Source organism: Heterodontus francisci, chromosome 6 (genome assembly GCF_036365525.1).
Source record: "Heterodontus francisci isolate sHetFra1 chromosome 6, sHetFra1.hap1, whole genome shotgun sequence".
In the NCBI taxonomy this organism is placed as follows: domain Eukaryota; kingdom Metazoa; phylum Chordata; class Chondrichthyes; order Heterodontiformes; family Heterodontidae; genus Heterodontus; species Heterodontus francisci.
Window position 1 is genome coordinate 24,532,768 of NC_090376.1, and position 19,490 is coordinate 24,552,257.

Here is a 19,490-nt window from a genome sequence, read left to right on the forward strand (position 1 = left end):
ATCAATAGAAAAGTTGAAAAATTTGGTTGGTTTTCTTTCACCAGTTCAGTTTTCAGCTTTTGCTCAATGAATACACAGCAAAATAACTGCACTACTTTTAACAAGTTGGTTAACAAGTCTGGATAAAATTCCTAGGTTCACCACTTTAGCAAAGCTGTTAGGATTTCCTCCAACTCGTGAGCTTTGGCATGGTCGTGGCAGAACTCCCAGGTGGGCTCAAGCTGGAGATGGGGTGCAACCCCATGCAGATTTTCAGCCTCCACAACCCCTAACCATTTCTAATAAGCTGATCAACTTGACATTGTTATAACATTGAAATATAGTCTTTAACTTAGAATCAGTGGAACTTAGGAACAGGAGTAGGCCATTTAGCCCCTTGAGCCTGTTCCACCATTCAGTGAGATCATAGCTGATACATGACCCAACTCCCACCTTTGCTCTGTAATTCTTACTACTTTGGGTTAACAAAAATCTACCAATTTCAGAGTTAATATTAACAATTGATCTAGCATCAATGCCATTTGCAGAGGAGAGGTCCAAATTTCTACTACCTTTGCACGTATCAGTGTTTCCTGACTCCTGAAGGCCTGACTCTAATTTTTCGGCTATGTCCTCAAGCAGTGGAAATAGTTTCTCCCTACCTTACTACCTTGAAAACAAATCACCACTTAAATCTTCTAAATTCCAGGGAATACAACCTCTGCTCGTAATTTAACCCTTGGAGTCCAGGTATTATTCTGGTAAATCTACATTGCACTCCCTCCAAGGCCAATACATCCTTCCTAAGGTGCGGTGCCGAAAACTGAACACAGTACTCTAAACGTGGTCTAATTAGGGCTTTTTATAGCTCTAGCATCTAACCTTTTGTATTCTAGTCCTTTAGATATAAACCTTGCAGCACAGAGGGAGGCCATTCAGCCTATCGTGCCTGTGCCAGCTCTTTGAAAGTGCGATACAATTAGTCCCATTCCCCTGCCCTTTCCCCATAAAACAACAACTTTTTTCCCCTTCAAATATTTATCCAAAGTTATTGTTGAATCTGCTTCCACACTTTCAGGCAGTGCATTCTGGATCACCATAACATACGACATTACAAAATTTCTAATTTTCCTCCAATTCTTTTTCCTTAAATGCGTCTTCTGGTTACTGTTGGTGGAAACAGTTTCTCTCTATTAACTGTACCAAAACCCTTATAATTTTGGACACGTGTATTAAATCTGCCCTTAGCCTTCTCTGCTCTAAAGAAAACAGGCCCAGCTGCTGAAGTCTCTCCGGATAATTGAATCCTCTCGTCCCTGATATACTTCTAGTAAATCGCCTCTGCGCCTGTTCAATGCCTTCCGAAAGTTGTGGTGCCCAGAATTGGATACAGTGGGTGGAATTTTATCAACTTCGTCCCTGTCACAAATGGCGGGACCGATTTCGGGTCGGGAATCCATTTGATTAATGAGCTGGGTTTGCCGAGACTCTTTCACTGAGCCATGACATTATCTCCCGCCTCCGGGTTCCCTGACCAATCAGGGAGGGCAAGCAGGATGACATGTCTATGAAGGATGAAACGCTTTCACAGCAATGATGGATCTCTAGGGTTCACAATGGCAGCACTGAGTGAAGCGTTCAAGATACAAGTTTTTTTTTTATTTCCAAAATATACTTTATTCATAAAAATCTGTAAAAATTACATTGCCAACCAGTTTCCAAACAGCACCAAAAAATACAAACATTGCAAGGGAGATCAGTTTCCTTCAATACTGTCATGAGTTTCTTCCCAACCCTTCCGTTTCACAATTGTCATGTCAATTACAGTTTTACATTTACAGCAATTGAGAATATTAACGATACAGTTCGAGGGGTTTCCCATTGATCCATCCCCTCAGTCCAGCTTGGTGGGGGAACCTTACACTGTGGTCTTTCCCCATTGAGCCTTTGCTGCGGCTGCCCCAAGCTTTAGTGCGTCCCTCAGCACGTAGTCCTGGACCTTGGAATGTGCCAGTCTGCAACATTCGGTGGTGGACAACTCTTTGCGCTGGGAGACCAGCAAGTTTCGGGCAGACCAAAGGGCGTCTTTCACCGAATTGATAGTCCTCCAGCAGCAGTTGATGTTTGTCTCGGTGTGCGTCCCTGGGAACAGCCCGTAGAGCACAAACTCCTGTGTTACAGAGCTGCTTGGGATGAACCTTGACAAAAACCACTGCATTTCTTTCCACACCTGCTTTGCAAAGGCACATTCCAGGAGGAGGTGGGCGACCGTCTCTTCCCCACCACAGCCAACGCGGGGGCATTGTGCGGAGGGGGCGAGACTTCGGGTGTGCATGAAGGAGCTGACGGGGAGGGCCCTTCTCACAACCAGCCAAGCTACGTCTTGGTGCTTGTTTGAAAGTTCTGGTGATGAGGCATTCCGCCAAATGACTTTGATGGTCTGCTCGGGGAAACATCCGACAGGTTCCACCGTTTCCTTTTCCCGTAGGGCCCTGAGGACACTCCGTGCAGACCACTGCCTGATGGACCGGTGGTCAAAGGTGTTTTCCCGCAGAAACTGCTCCACGAAGGAGAGGTGGTACGGCACCGCCCAACTGCACGGAGCGTTCCGCGGCAATGTGACCAGGCCCATTCTTCGCAACACCGGGGACAGATAGAACCTCAGCACGTAGTGACACTTGGAGTTTGCGTACTGGGGATCTACACACAGCTTGATGCAGCCGCACACGAAGGTGGTCATCAGGATGAGGGCCACGTTGGGTACATTTTTCCCGCCCTTGTCCAGAGATTTGAACATCGTGTCCCTCCGGACCCGATCCATTTTAGATCCCCAGACGAAGCGGAAAATGGCTCGGGTGACTGCCACGGCGCAGGAGTGGGGTATGGGCCAGACCTGCGCCACGTAGAGCAACAACGTGAGCGCCTCGCACCTGATGACCAGGTTCTTACCCACAATGGAGAGAGATCGCTGCCCCCACATGCCCAACTTTTGTTGTACCTTGGCTACTCGCTCTTCCCATGTTTTGGTGCACGCCCCGGCCCTTCCGAACCATATCCCCAGCACCTTCAGGTAATCTGACCTGACGGTGAAGGGGACAAAGGATCGGTCAGCCCAGTTGCCAAAGAACATGGCCTCGCTCTTGCCGTGGTTAACTTTGGCTCCCGAGGCCAGTTCGAACTGGTCGCAGATGCTCATCAGTCTGCGCACGGACAGCGGATCCGAGCAGAAGACGGCGACGTCATCCATGTACAGGGAGGTTTTGACCTGAGTGCCTCCGCTGCCTGGGATTGTCACCCATCTTATGCTCGCATCCTTCCTAATAGACTCAGCAAAGGGTTCAATACAGCAAACAAACAAGACCGGGGACAGAGGACAGCCCTGTCTGACTCCAGATTTGATCGGGAAACTTTCCGATTCCCACCCGTTGATTGAGACTGCGCTACTGATGTTTGTGTGGAGCAGTTGGATCCAATTGCAGATTCCCTCCCCAAACCCCATTTTGGAAAGCACGTCCATCATGTAGGTGTGCGATATCCTGTCAAAAGCCTTCTCCTGGTCCAGGCTGATGAGGCAGGTGTCCACCCTCCTGTCCCGTACGTAGGCGATCGTATCCCTGAGTAGCGCGAGACTATCAGAGATCTTCCTGCCGGGTACAGTACAGGTCTGAAGATACAAGTGAAAAGCAGGAAACTGGTGCAGAATAGAAGCAAGACATGGGAAGCCTGCTCCCCTCCCCCCAACCCAGGTTCTTAGACTCGTCCCTGAAGGTCATGTTGAGTACAGTGAGGGCATGAAAAGAAGTCCTCTTCCCTGAGGATGGGAGGCGAGCCTCACCAAGCAGGTGTGACTGTAAGTTGCAGAGCAGGGAAATGGCAGGACCGACACATCTTGCTGTCACACACATTCCTTTATCTCCAGATTCCTGCTCAAATCTGCATCTCAACAGACAGCAATCACACTCATCCTATTGCCCTCCTGTAACTCATTCCACACAGTCACCTCCTCAAATGTTCACGGTCCATCCTCAGCAATCAGTTAACTCCTCACACGCATAACCCTCTGCCTTTTCTCATTGCAGGAGAGCCCTCAATCCTAGGGAGAGGCAGAGAACCAGGGGTGGAGCTGTGACCATGGCCACCCTCACAGCGATGGAGGAGGAATCCCTGGAGATCAGCAGTGTGGCACCTATATAGGCCACTGCTGATAGAGAGATGGGAGGTGACCCAGAGACCTGGTGACAGCAGTAAAGATCACACTGCCACTTTTGTTGAACTGATTTCACCACACATTAAATGTCATGATCTGCATAATGCTAACTTGGAACCCTATTTCACCTACTTTCAGCACTAACCCATGTCTTTCATTTCCCACAGGTGCATCGCGGGTCCCGATGGAACAGATGAGGCCGGAACCCGAGGAGTCCTCACCGGAGAAGCGTCACTGAGAATGTACTGTCACATGACTCCTGTGCACCCTTCACCAGCACACATAACTTGGTAGGTCCAGCTTCACAGATAGATAGGGTGACACATGGTGAGGAGCACATCACATGTGAGCAGGGACAGCAGTGGAGAATCCCTGTTGGAGGGTGCAGGGCGTTCCAAGCTCAACTCTGCTGGACACAGATGCTGACCCTCAGGAGTCATCAACAAAAAGGGTACTTTTGAAGCAGCAACGGGAAATGGGTGTGCATCTGTCAGAATGTCCAGAGGTTCAAGGCAGCCTTCTACAGAAAATTGAAGAGTCCATCATAGTAAGAGTACTAGGATGTCTCAGGCATTTGCGCTGCTGACCACCTCCATTGTAAGAGTGGCCACTCTCATGGAGAATTAGATGTGGCAGGCTACAAAGTGCAAGATGGCCCACACTAATGGCCTGGACACTCCGGCTGCCAGTTTACAGAGAGTCGAACAAAGTATTGCCTTAGTGGCTGAAAGCCATTCTGACATGCAGAAAAGTGGTCTCCTGCTCTCTGCTAGCAGGGAAGTGCAGGGAGTGACCACAGGAAAGAGGATGGAGACAGGGCATGTGGAAGTGGGGACTCTTCTCAAGGCACTCCCACTTCTCATACCTTGCCCCCGCACCGCCCACCCCCCTCAAACCCTGCCTCAGAGGGAGGGCCACAGGCTACCTCCTGCCCTGATCACCAAGCCTGCCCTTTCCCAGTTGAGATGAAGCAGTCTTTGGCAGGGCCCTCAAGGACGCTAAAGTCCAGAGGACATCCACGACAGGTACCTCAATTGTCAGAGCATGGGAACGAGCAGCCTTCCTCTCGCCCTGCTAAACCACAGGGGTAAGACTACATTGAAGTGATAGGAAGCAGAAGAGGAAGACTTCCTAGTTGCACAAGGGGATTCACTTGGGTGTTTGTAACTATGTAACTGTTGCTTAATATGTGAAATAGTAGATGTGGAAAGATTTTTTTACATGCCTTTCACTCTTCAGTGCAGCATTGCAATTCCCCACTGGACAAAAGGCTTTATCAGAATGACACACCCAGAATGGACACTGAGGACTGCGTGCTCAATGAGCGATTTATGACTGTGGGAATGCTTTGTGCCGAGGAGTGTGGGGCCCAGAGCGTTCAGGGCTACACTGCCATATGGCTTTAGGCTTGTTTGTAATCTGTGAGGCCAGCACACATGGGCTTCTCTGGTAGCTAGATGTGAGGCTGCAGCTGCCTTGGCCACATTATGCGCCTCTTCCTCCTCCTCGTTCGAAGATGATGAGTGGTCTGCAGCTTCCTCCTCCCGAAGCTCCCTTCTTCTTTGCAGCAACATGTTGTGCAACGCATAGCAGAGCACCACCATTTTGTAACCCTCACTGAAGGGTGCTCCCAGATGTGTCAAGGCGTCTGAATCTTAGTTACAGAAAGCCAATAGCTTGCTCAATGATCACCCTTATGATGATATGATTCCTTTTGTACCTCTCCTCTGCAACAGGTGTCATCAGCCAGGTTCTCAGAGGAGGTCCCCAAGGAGCGACCAGCTTAATCTGCTTGGAGATGCAAACACCTGCAGTAGTCTTAGCTGAGGGAAAAAGTTTCTTCCTATCTAACTTATCAATGCCCCTCATAATTTTGTATACCTCAATCAGGTCCCCCCCTCAGCCTTCTCTGCTCTAAGGAAAACAACCCTAGCCTATCCAGTCTTTCTTCATAGCTGAAATGCTCCAGCCCAGGCAACATCCTGGTGAATCTCCTCTGCACCCTCTCCAGTGCAATCAGATCCGTCCTATAGTTTGGTGACCAGAACTGTACATAGTACTCCAGCTGTGTCCTAACTAGCGTTTTATACAGCTCCATCATAATCTCCCAGCTCTTATATTCTATGCCTTGGCTAATAAAGGCAAGTATCCCATATGCTTTCCTAACCACCTTATCTACCTGTGCTGCTGCCTTCAATGATCTATGGACAAGTACACCAAGGTCCCTCTGACCTTCTGTACTTCCTAGGGTCCTACCATCCATTGTATATTCCCTTGCCTTGTTAGTCCTCCCAAAATGCATCACCTCACACTTCTCAGGACTAAATTCCATTTGACACTGCTCCACCCATCTTACCAGCCCATCTATATCGTCCTGTGGTGATCTTGATGGCTTAGCCCTCTTGGAAGGAGGTCTTGTTCCGAGAGGCTGCAAATGTCAGCAATGAGCTGTCGCAAGAGCCTGAGCCTCCTGAGGCACTGCTGCTCAGTTATATCGAGGAAGCTGACCCTCTGGCTCTACACCTTGTTTTGGGGTTATCGCCTCCTTCAAGCTACAGCTCTGTGTCCTTTCCCTCTGTCCTGTGGAGCAGCATGTGGCTACGGAGAAGCCAGCTCTTGTTGCTGCTCCTGCTCCTGCTGGTGTTGGTGTTGGTATTGCTGGTCCTCATATCCCCATGTGTTAATCAGGAACAGGATATTATTGCTGTTACAGAGACATGCTTGAGGGAATGACAGGACTGGTAGCTCAATATTCCAGGGTATAGAATCTTCAGGCGTGACAGGGGAGGGGGTAAAAGAGGAGGTGGCATTACACCTGTCTGAGATTTGCCTACATATCTGCTCCTCTATCTCTCCCTAACTGTTTGGAGGCCTGTAATACACTCCCAGACAAGTGATTGCCCCTTTTTTGTTTTTAAGTTCTACCCATATGGCCTCATTTGAGGAACCTTCTCAGATATCATCCCTCCTTACTGCAGTAATTGACAAAGGGGCAATCACTTGTCTAGGAGTGTATTACAGGCCTTCAAACAGTCAGGGAGAGATAGAGGAGCAGGTATGTAGGCAAATCTCAGAGAGGTGTAAAAATAATAGGGTAATAATAGTAGGGGATTTCAACTTCCCCAATATCAACTGGGATAGTATTAGTGCAAAAGGCTTAAAGAGGGCTGAATTCCTAAAGTGCATACAGGAGAGTTTTTTGAGCCAGCAGGTAGAAATTCCTACCAGAGAAGGGGCAGTACTGGACCTAATCCTAGGGAATGAAGCCGGACAAGTGGTAGATGTGTCAGTGGGGAGCATTTCAGGGATAGTGACCATAACTTTGTAAGATTTAAGATAGTTATGGAAAAGGACAAAAAGGGATCAGAAATAAAAGTACTGAATTGGGGGAAGGCCGATTTCAATATGATAAAACAGGATCTGGCCAAAGTGGACTGGGAACAGCTACTTGTAGGAAAGTCTACATCAGACCAGTGGGAGTCATTCAAAAAGGAAACAGTGAGAGTTCAGGGCCAACATGTTCCTGTAAAGGTGAAGCATAGGACCAACAAATCCAGGGAACCCTGGATGTCAAGGGATATAGAGGATTGGATGAGGAATAAAAAGGAAGCTATGGCAGATTCAGAGTGCTGAAAACAGCGGAGGCACTAGAGGAGTATAGAAAGTGTGGGGAGGTACATAAAAAAGTAATTAGGAGAGGAAAGAGGGAACATGAAAAAACACTGATGGGGAAGATAAGGTAAAATCCCAAGGTGTTTTATAAGTATATTAAGGGCAAGAGGATAACCAGGGAAAGAGTGGGGCCCATTCGGGACCAAAGTGACAATATGTGTGTGGAGCCAGAGGACATAGGTGAGGTTTTAAATGATTACTTTTCATCTGTGTTCACTATGGAGAAGGACAATGTAGGTGTAGAGATCAGGGAGGGGGATTGTGATATACTTGAAAAAATTAGCACTGAAACGGAGGAAGTATTAGCAGTTTTAGCGGGCTTAAAGTGGATAAATCCACAGACCCAGATGAGATGTATCCCAGGCTGTTCTGTGAGGCAAGGGAGGAGATAGCAGGGGCTCTGACACAAATTTTCAAATCCTCTCTGGCCACAGGAAGACTGAGAACTGGAGGACAGCAAATGTGGTACCATTATTCAAGAAGGGTAGCAGGGATAAACCAGGTAATTACAGGCCAGTGAGTCTAACATCGGTGGTAGGGAAACTATTGGAAAAAATTCGGAGGGACAGGGTTAATCTCCACTTGGAGAGGCAGGGATAGTCAGCATGGCTTTGTCAGGGGGAGATCGTGCCTAACAAACTTGATTAAATTTTTCGAGGAGGCAACTAGATGTGTAGATAAGGGTAAAGCAGTTGATGTAGTCCACTTGGACTTCAGTAAGGCTTTTGATCAGGTCCCGCATGGGAGATTGGTTAAAAAGGTAAGAACCCATGGGATCCAGGGCAATTTGGCAAATTGGATCCAAAATTGGCTCAGTGGCAGGAGGCAGAGGGTGATGGTCGAGGGTTGTTTTTGCGAGTGGAAGTCTGTGACCAGTGGTGTACTACAGAGATCGGTGCTGGGACCCTTGCTGTTTGTACTGTACTGTACATTAATGATTTAGACATGAATATAGGAGGTATGATCAGTAAGTTGGCAGATGACACGAAAATTGGTGGTGTCGTAAATAGTGGGGAGGAAAGCCTTAGATTACAGGACATATAGATGGGCTGGTAAGATGGGTGGAACAGTGGCAAATGGAATTTAGTACTGAGAAGTGTGAGGTGATGCATTTTGGGAGGACTAACAAGGCAAGGGAATATACAATGGATGGTAGGACCCTAGGAAGTACAGAAGGTCAGAGGGACCTTGGTGTACTTGTCCATAGATCACTGAAGGCAGCAGCACAGGTAGATAAGGTAGTTAGGAAGGCATATGGGATACTTGCCTTTATTAGCTGAGGCATAGAATATGAGAGCAGGGAAATTATGATGGAGCTGTATAAAACGCTAGTTAGGACACAGCTGGAGTACTGTGTACAGTTCTGGTCACCAAACTATAGGAAGGATGTGACTGCACTGGAGAGGGTGCAGAGGAGATTCACCAGGATGTTGCCTGGGCTGGAGCATTTCAGCTATGAAGAAAGACTGGGTAGGCTAGGGTTGTTTTCCTTAGAGCAGAGAAGGCTGAGGGGGGCACCTGATTGAGGTATACAAAATTATGAGGGGCATTGATAGGATAGATAGGAAGAAACGTTTTCCCTTAGCGGAGGGGTCAATAACCAGAGGGCATAGATTTAAGGTAAGGAGGATTTGAGGAAAAAAATTTTCACCCCGAGGGTGGTTGGAATCTGGAACACACTGCCTGAAGGGGTGGTAGAGGCAGTAACCCTCACAACATTTAAGATGTATTTAGATGAGCACTTGAAACGCCACAGCATACAAGGCTATGGGCCAAGTGCTGGAAAATGGGATTAGAATAGGTAGGTGCTTCATGGCCGGCACAGACACGATGGGTTGAAGGGCCTGTTTCTGTGCTGTATAACTCTGTGACTCCTCTGCGGTTGAGATAATGGCTGCATGAGCTGCTCCCATTCTGTAGAGAAGGCTGGCAGCAGTTACATTTAGACCAAGGTAAGGTCCAATGTAAGTCAAATGACTTCCACAAAGTTGTTCCTGCCCTGTAAATCTGGCAAATAACACTTTCAAGATAAGCACAAAAGTGCTTTTACATAGGCATGGCTGCAGCTGCTCCGTTTCTCTATTTAAATGCTTTCTAGCATGTCAGTTTCATTGATCAATGACTTCCCACTGTGCTCTCGCCTTCTGCACCCTGATGAGATCCACACTGCTTGGGAAATCCATGCACCGGCTGTTAAAGCCAGAACAGAAGGTTAAATTGCCATTTAATTGCTATTTAACGTATTTAAATATATGACCTGACACCTTCAAAGGGGTTTCTCGCTTGCCTCTGTTAAATGCAGAAGAGCAAGAATATGTCAGGTTCCCCACACATCGCCATTTTTCAGGGCTTTGACCCGCCTGCATGCACCCTACTCACCACCCACCCACAGTCCCTCCCCCCGCCCCCCCCCCCCCCCAAGTGGCAGATAAAACTCTGCCCAATATTCTAGCTGATTCCCAACCAGTGATTTAATTATCTTGAATTTTTAGATAAAAATATATAAAATCCTATGCGATGACAGCTGAATAAGGTACAATCCAATTCTACTTTCAGTGGTAAGATTTTCCGAATTAGGATTCACAACCTGCTTTTATGTAGAAAAATTATGTACATACTACTATAAGGTTTAAGGACATTGCATGTCATTCATGTCACTGCAAAATCTGTAGTTAATCATAAAATATTGAATAAGGTCATCAAGGCATAATCTCAAAAAGAAACAGGATGATTAAATGACATTTTTCTCACCTAATAAGATTAACCTTCCCGATCAGTGCCACCTGTTCCTGGAGGACCATGCAAAGAGCATCAAGTGAAAGATGAAACAGACTCTGAGACATGCAGGCAAAGTCTAAAACGATAACGATGCAACGTTCCTGAATTACACCAAATAGCTGTTTGCTCCCACTGGTCAGCCACTCCAGCCGGCGTTGGTAGAATCTTATAGCCTTAGTCAGAGAGACAGCAAACTGCTGAAGCTGTTCTTTACTGGCTGTTAGCTACAAAAGAGAAGACAAACACTTGGTAACATTTGTTGATGGATCTAGAAATATTTGAAATTAAGTCATTTTGGCTCCTCCACAAAACTTTGTAGTAAACTGTTGAAATACTACAAGTGTTAAAATGTTTAAATTAAGTTAGCAATAGTCTTGCATCATAGCTATGATCTAAGTACGGCAAGGGCGGTATTTTATGTTCTCCCTCATGACGGGTTTGGAGGCAGGGAGGACATTTAATCGGGCGGGATAGTGGTGGGTGGGGAACCCACTGCCTTCCCGCCTCCATCACAATAAAGTCTGTGGTGGGAAGGCCCATGGACAGCCTTCCTGCCATGCTGCCAATTGAGGCCCTGATGGAGGAATTAATGCCCAATTAAGGGCCTGTCGCCACATGGGAAGCACAATATGCAAACCCATGCCAGGTTGCTTGTGGTCTCCTGGGGCAGTTGGGAGGGGGGTGGGGGTGCCTGATCAAGGGACCCAGCATCAGCAAGGAGGGTGGGCCCACTGAGAGCCCTTGCTACCAACGCTCCCTGCACCCCCCCACCTCCCCCATGACCTCCACCCTGCGAAACTCCTCCCACCATCACTGACCTCTGGCCTGAGTCACTCCACGCTCCTGGGCCTCAGGTGTATGTCTCTCCTGCAACAGCTACCACCTTCACAGCGGCGCTGCAGAGCAAAAGAGCTGCAAGCCTCTGATTGGCCAGCAGCTCTCAGACGGCGGGAATTCCCGCCCCGAGGTCCTAATCCCGGGAAAGGCCTCTTAAATGCCTGACTGTCTAGTCATACAGCCGGCCTTCCCAAAGGAGGCAATGCGGGTCTCTCACCAGCTCTCCAGCCAGCGGCTGTGACCCCCCCATCTCCTCCATAAAACTCCCTCCTAGTGTGGGTATAGCACTGTATGAGTATATGCTCCAGTGCACCTGGATATATCTCGCGTTGACATTTTTATTATTTACTTCGCACCTTCTATTTAATCACTTATGCCAAAAGATCTTACAAATTCAGTTCAGAGAGGTTTACAGGGCTTTTTTGGAGAAGGTGGGCAGAGCAAAGAGAAAAAACTCATTTCATATTCCTGTCATGGATAATAGTCCAGTATTCAACTGTGACGAACATGCAACAATCCAATTTAAAGCCATATAGTGTTATCTTCCATCCAAGCAGCTAAATATTGTCTTTGGTTCACAGCCCTGATTTAATGGAAGATGTGCCAAAAAGCCGAAACACTTTGACAGATGGGAAAGATGAGGCAACTTAAAAAGATAAAAATGCTTATTTCCATACTAAGTCCCAATATGAAAGTTCTAAAACCTTCTTCTTTGGTCTCCTTATCTCGAGAGACAATGGGTAAGCGCCTGGAGGTGGTCAGTGGTGTGTGGAGCAGTGCCTGGAGTGGCTATAAAGGCCAATTCTGGAGTGACAGGCTCTTCCACAGGTGCTGCAGAAAAATTTGTTTGTCGGGGCTGTTACACAGTTGGCTCTCCCCTTGCGCCTCTGTCTTTGTTCCTGCCCGCCTTTATGGCTGCCCACCAGCTCTGGCGAACGCTGGCAACTGACTCCCACGACTTGTGATCAATGTCACAGGACTTCATGTCGCGTTTGCAGACGTCTTTAAAGTGGAGACATGGACGGCCGGTGGGTCTGATACCAGTGGCGAGCTCGCTATACAATGTGTCTTTGGGGATTCTGCCATCTTCCATGCGGCTCACATGGCCAAGCCATCTCAAGCGCCGCTGACTTAGTAGTGTGTATAAGCTGGGGATGTTGGCCACCTCGAGGATTTCTGTATTGAAGATACGGTCCTGCCACCTGATGCCAAGGATTCTCCGGAGGCAGCGAAGATGGAATGAATTGAGACGTCGCTCTTGGCAGACATACGTTGTCCAGGCCTCGCTGCCATCGATCAAGGTACTGAGGACACAGGCTTGATACACTCGGACTTTTGTGTTCCGTGTCAGTGCGCCATTTTCCCTCACTCTTCTGGCCAGTCTGGACATAGCAGTGGAAGCCTTTCCCATGCGCTTGTTGATTTCTGCATTGAGAGACAGGTTACTGGTGATAGTTGAGCCTAGGTAGGTGAACTCTTGAACCACTTCCAGAGAGTGGTCGCCAATATTGATGGATGGAGCATTTCTGACGTCCTGCCCCATGATGTTCGTTTTCTTGAGGCTGATGGTTAGGCCAAATTCATTGCAGGCAGCCGCAAACCTGTCGATGAGACTCTGCAGGCACTCTTCAGTGTGAGATGTTAAAGCAGCATTGTCAGCAAAGAGGAGTTCCCTGATGAGGACTTTCCGTACTTTGGACTTAGCTCTTAGACGGGCAAGGTTGAACAACCTGCCCCCTGATCTTGTGTGGAGGAAATTTCCTTCTTCAGAGGACTTGAACGCATGTGAAAGCAGCAGGCAGAAGAAAATCCCAAAAAGTGTGGGTGCGAGAACACAGCCCTGTTTCACGCCACTCAGGATAAGAAAGGGGTCTGATGAGGAGCCACCATGTTGAATTGTGCCTTTCATATTGTCATGGAATGAGGTGATGATACTTAGTAGCTTTGGTGGGCATCCAATCTTTTCTAGTAGTCTGAAGAGACCATGTCAGCTGACGAAGTCAAAAGCTTTGGTGAGATCAATGAAAGCAATGTAGAGGGGCATCTGTTGTTTGCGGCATTTCTCCTGTATCTGACGAAGGGAGAACAGCATGTCAACGGTCGATCTCTCTGCACGAAAGCCACACTGTGCCTCAGGGTAGACGTGCTCAGCCAGCTTCTGGAGCCTGTTTAGAGCGACTTTCCCCACTATGCTGAGCAGGGAGATTCCACGGTAGTTGTTGCAGTCACCGCGGTCACCTTTGTTTTTATAGAGGGTGATGATATTGGCATCGCGCATGTCCTGAGGTACTGCTCCCTTGTCCCAGCACAGGCATAGCAGTTCATGTAGTGCTCAGAGTATAGCAGGCTTGGCACTCTTGATTATTTCAGGGGTAATGCTGTCCTTCCCAGGGGCTTTTCCGCTGGCTAGAGAATCAATGGCATCACTGAGTTCCGATTTTGTCGGCTGTATGTCCAGCTCATCCATGACTGGTAGAGGCTGGGCTGCATTGAGGGCGGTCTCAGTGACAACATTCTCCCTGGAGTACAGTTCTAGGTAGTGCTCAACCCAGCGGTCCATTTGTTTGCGTTGGTCAGTGATTAGAACATTAGAACATTACAGCGCAGTACAGGCCCTTCGGCCCTCGATGTTGCGCCGACCTGTGAAACCATCTGACCGACACTATTCCATTTTCATCCATATGTCTATCCAATGACCACTTAAATGCCCTTAAAGTTGGCGAGTCTACGACTGTTGCAGGCAGGGCGTTCCACGCCCCTACTACTCTCTGAGTAAAGAAACTACCTCTGACATCTGTCCTATATCTATCACCCCTTAACTTAAAGCTATGTCCCCTCGTGTTTGCCATCACCATCCGAGGAAAAAGACTCTCACTATCCACCCTATCCAACCCTCTGATTATCTTATATGTCTCTATTAAGTCTTCTCTCCTCCTCCTTCTCTCCAACGAAAACAACCTCAAGTCCCTCAGCCTTTCCTCGTAAGACCTTCCCTCCATACCAGGCAACATCCTAGTAAATCTCCTCTGCACCCTTTCCATAGCTTCCACATCCTTCCTATAATGCGGTGACCAGAACTGCACGCAATACTCCAGGTGCGGTCTCACCAGAGTTTTGTACAGCTGCAGCATGACCTCGTGGCTCCGAAACTCGATCCCCCTACTAATAAAAGCTAACACACCATATGCCTTCTTAACAGCCCTATTAACCTGGGTAGCAACCTTCAGGGATTTATGCACCTGGACTCATTTATGTTCCCTGATTTAGATTTGAGGGGGGCGATCTTCTTTATGGTTGGCCCAAGGGCTCTCTTAATGCTCTGATTCTTCTGATGTTTCCGGTGTCTGAGGCCAGCTGAATATGACTGCATAGGTGTTGCCAGTAGTCGTTTACGCAGCGTCTGGCTGTTCTTTGTGCAGTGCTTCTGGCTGCTTTAAGTGCTACGGATGTTAACTCGCTGGAGGCTTTCTTGTAGTTCAACAGTGCAATGTGCTTAGCGGCTATGACAGGTTCCAGCTCTTCATTATGAGATTGAAACCAGTCTGCATTTCTCTTCGCACTTTTGCCGTAGGTGGTCAAAGCTGACTCATAGTTCTAAAACCACACCAAGATATAAACCCGTGATCAGCTCCCAACTGCAAGATTCTCAGGCTCCAAAATAAAAGTTCACACCTGTTTCCAACATTGGACTAGTTCCATCACCTCTGCTTTAGAAAAAGGAGAGAGCGCATGTCACAATTCTGAATACAAGACAAAATTGTCACCTACAATGGTGTGGCAGGGTCCCCTCAAGTGCAAACCATTGCAAACGGTATCCATCCAGGCATATAGGCTCCTCATATCAACATAGTCCTGACATACAGAATGGTTTTGCACTCAATTAATCTTCAGGTAGTATCTGGCCACAGAAACATTATTGCATGCATCAGTGGTCATTATCAAAGAACTAGCCATTTGTCATCTTTATGTGGCATTCCATGCTGCCCACATTGTTTGAAGAAGAAATACTAGGTGGATAGTAGCCTCTGCAGTCAAAAACGAGAATCCCAAAGGGTTCGTTGCCTACCCAGTGCCAGGGTAAGGGTTATGTCATGGCGGGTGGAGAGGAACTTGGTAAGGGAGGAGGTAAATCCAGTTGTCATAGTCCATGTTGAAACAAATAACAGGTAGGAACAGGGAGGAGGCCCTGCTGAAAGAGTATCATGGGTTAGGAGAAATAGGCAGGTTAAGTGAATGGGCAACAAGGTGGCAAATGGAGTATAATGTGGGGAAGTGTGACATTATTCACTTTGGTCATGAGAATAGAAAAGCAGAATTTTTTTAAAATTTATAAATGTTCATGTTCAGAGAGACTTGGCTGTACTCGTACAAGGAACACGAAAAGTTAGCATGCAGGTATAGCAAGCAATTCGGAAAGCAAATGGCGTGTTGGCCTTTATTGCAAGGGGATTTGAGAAGAATAAACAAGTCTTGCTACAATTACTTTGGTGACACCACAACTGGAGTACTGTGTTGCAATTTTGGTCTCCATATTTAAGAAAGGATATAGGTGCATTGGAGGTGGTTCACTAGATTGGTCCCTGGGATGTGAGGGTTGTCCTATGATGAGAGGCTGAGTAAATTGGGTCTATACTCTCTGGATTTTAGAAGAATGAGAGGTGATCTCATTGAAACAATCAAGATTATGAAGGGGTTTGACAGGGTAGATACTGAGACATTGTTTCCCTTTAGCTGGGGAATCTAGAACAAGGGGACACAGTTCCAGGATAACAGGACGATCATTTAGGACTGAGATGAGGAGAAATTTCTTCACTCAAAGGGTTGTGAATCTTTGGAATTCTCTACCCCAGAGGATTGTGGATGCGCCATCATTGAATACATTTAAGGCTGAGATCGACAGATTTTTGGTCTCTCAGGGACCAAGGGATATGGGAAGGAGAGGCGGGAAAGTGGAGTTGAGGCCCAAAATCAGCCTTGATCATATTGAATGGCAGAGCAGGCTCGATGGGCCATATGGTCTACTTCTGCTCCTATTTCTTGTGTTCTTATGTTCTTAAATTAAAAAGCAGAACCTCGAGGGTAATAACCTCTGGATTATTGGCAAGCCACATGCAAATTGGCATAGGAGCAGACAGATCAGTCGAACTAACATGTCGGTAAAGGGCTAGTGTTGGAAGGAAGGGTTCCTTTTCATGGGACATTGGCACCAGTTCTGGGACAGGAAAGAGTTGTACCGATGGTTCAGGCTCCACCTGATCCAGGATGGGATCCGTGTCCTAGCGGAAAGGGTAAATAGCGAGGTGGCAAAGGCTTTAAACTAGTAAAGTGCGGGGGAGGGGTCTACAAGAAACGTAAGCTGCCTAAATGTAAACAAAACAGGGAAGGAGAGCAGAGGAAATAAAGTAAGGGAGGACACTGATGGCAAATAAATAAATAGAGTTATAGAACAGGAGTCTAAAAAGATGTTTAAACATAAGCGAGAGAAAATTCTATCAAAAATGAATTAAAATGTCTGTATAGCAATGCTATAATAGAACAGGGAAGCTGGAGGTAATCATGCTTTGGGAGGAACCATAGTGGGGATTACTGGGATATGGCTACAGAAAAATCAGAACTAGGAATTCTGCATTGCAGAATAACATAGAAAATATAGAGAGGGAACAATGGGAGATGGAGTAACTACTTATTAGGGATAACATAATGGCAGTATAAAAAAGGGGCACAGTTACCAGCAAGGCAAAAACAGAATCCATATGGATAGAGATAAAAGATAATAAAGGATCAATCACACTAATAGGTGAAGTCTACAGACCACCTAATAGTGGAAGGGAGGTGGAGGAAGTAATCTGCAGACAAATTAGGAAACTGAATGAAAAAATAGAATAATAATCATTGGGGGATTTCAACTACCCTGATATTAATTTTACAGAAGAAGGAGGTAAAGTGGAAAAGGGAATGAAGTTTCTACATCATATACAGGATTCCTTTCTAACCCGATAGGCAAAAAGCCCAACGAGGGAAGATTCGCTATTGGATCTAGTAATGGGGAATGAACCAGAGCAGATAAGAGAAGTAAAGGTAGGGGAACATCTTGACGTAGAGACCATAATATGATATGCTTTAAGATGATAATAGAGAGGACATGAGTATGAGGAAAACCAGGTTAATAGATTGGAGAAAAGCTGATTTTGAGAGGCTGAGAATAGAACTTGGGAAAATAAAATGGGCAACAATATTGGCAAACAACGATGTAGAACAACAATGAGAAACATTTAAAGTGGTGTTCAACAGAATGCAGGAAAAATATATTCCGCTAAAAGGAAAGAAAAAGTTAAATATTAATGAGACTCCATGGGTGAATAAAGACATGAGGGAACAATTGAGTGTAAGGAAAGAGGCATACATTAAGGACATAAGAACACAAGAAATAGGAGCTGGAGTAGGTCATTCAGCCCCTCACGCCTGTCCCGCCATTCAATAAGATCATGACTAATCTGCCCTAGACCTCAACTCCTCTTTTGTGCCAGCTCCTCATAGCCCTCAACTCCCCGATATTTCAAAAATCTATCTACCTCCATCAATACTTTCAGTGATCTAGCTTCCACACTCTCTGAGGTACAGAATTCCAGACATTCACTACCCTATGAAGAAATTCCTTCACATCTCAGTTTTAAATGAGTGTCCCCTTATTCTGTAACTATGTCCCCTAGTTTGCGATTCCCCCACTAGTGGAAACATCTTTTCAACATCTACCCTGTCAAGCCCCCTCAGAATCTTGTATGGTTCGATAAGATCACCCTTCATTCTTCGAAACTTTAATGAATAAAGGCCTAACCTGTTTAGCCGTTCTTGATAAGTCAACCGCTTCATCCCAGAAATCAAGCTAGTGAATCTCTTTTGAACTGCCTCCAATGCCAGTATATCCTTTCTTAAATACGGGATCCAAAACTGTACACAGTACTCCAGGTGCAGACTCACCAACACCCTGTACAGTTGTAAAAGGACTTCCCTATTTTTAAACTCCAACCCCCTAGCAATAAAGGCCAAAATTCCATTTGCCTTCTTAATTACTTGCTGCACCTGCATGCTAACTTTTTGTGTTTCATGCACAAGAACACCCAGATCCCTCTGCGCTGCACTTTTCTGCAGTCTCACTCCATTTAAATAATAGTCTTCCTTTTGATTCTTCCGACCAAACTGCATGATCTCACACTTTCCTGCATTAAACTCCATCTGCCAAGTTTTTGCCCACTCACTCAACCTATCTATATCCCCTCGCAAATTCCTTATGTCCTCATCACAACATGCCCTCCCACCTTTTTTGTATCGTCAGCAAATTTGGATATATTACACTCTGCCCCCTCCTCCAAGTCATTAATATAGATAGTAAATAATTGAGGCCCATGAACTGATCCTTGTGGCACTCCACTAGTTACGTCTTTCCAAACTGAAAAAGACCATTAATCCCAACTCTCTGTCTTCTGTGTGTAAACCAATCCTCAATCCATGCTAATACATTACCCCCAATACCGTGAGCTCCTATCTTATGCAATATTCTTTTATGTGGCACCTTATCAAATGCCTTCTGGAAATCCACATACACTATATCTACCAGTCCCTCTTTATCAACTCTGCTTGTTATATCCTGAAAGAACTCTAGCATATTTGTTAAACATGATTTCCCTGTCACAAAACCATGTTGACTCTGATTGCGTTAAGCTTTTCTAAATGTCCTGCTATTTCTTCCTTAACAATGGACTCTAGCATTTTCCCAACGACCGTTGTTAGGCTGACTGGCCTATAGTTTCCTGCTTTTTGTCTCCCTTCTCGAACAGGGGCATCACATTAGCAGTTTTCCAATCCGCTGGGACCCTCCCGGAATCCAGTGAGTTCTGGAATATTTTGACCAAGGCCTCCACTACCTCTGCAGCTACTTCCTTTAAAACCCTTGGGTGCAGGCCATCAGGTCCTGGCGACTTGTTTGCCTTTAATCCCATTAGTTTGTCAAATGCTTTGT

At 46.5% G+C, this 19,490-nt stretch overlaps 1 protein-coding gene across 5 annotated transcripts in view; it reads right to left on the reverse strand.

Annotated features, from left to right (window-relative positions):
• Positions 1–19,490, reverse strand: part of LOC137371185 (von Willebrand factor A domain-containing protein 3B-like) — a 293,943-nt gene that overhangs the window by 262,987 nt on the left and 11,466 nt on the right. For all 5 annotated transcript variants that reach the window (XM_068033287.1, XM_068033286.1, XM_068033288.1 and 2 more), the window contains exon 4: positions 10,610–10,860. In XM_068033287.1, coding sequence (XP_067889388.1) covers positions 10,610–10,860 — 251 coding nt within the window. The remainder of the gene's footprint in view (positions 1–10,609; positions 10,861–19,490) is intronic.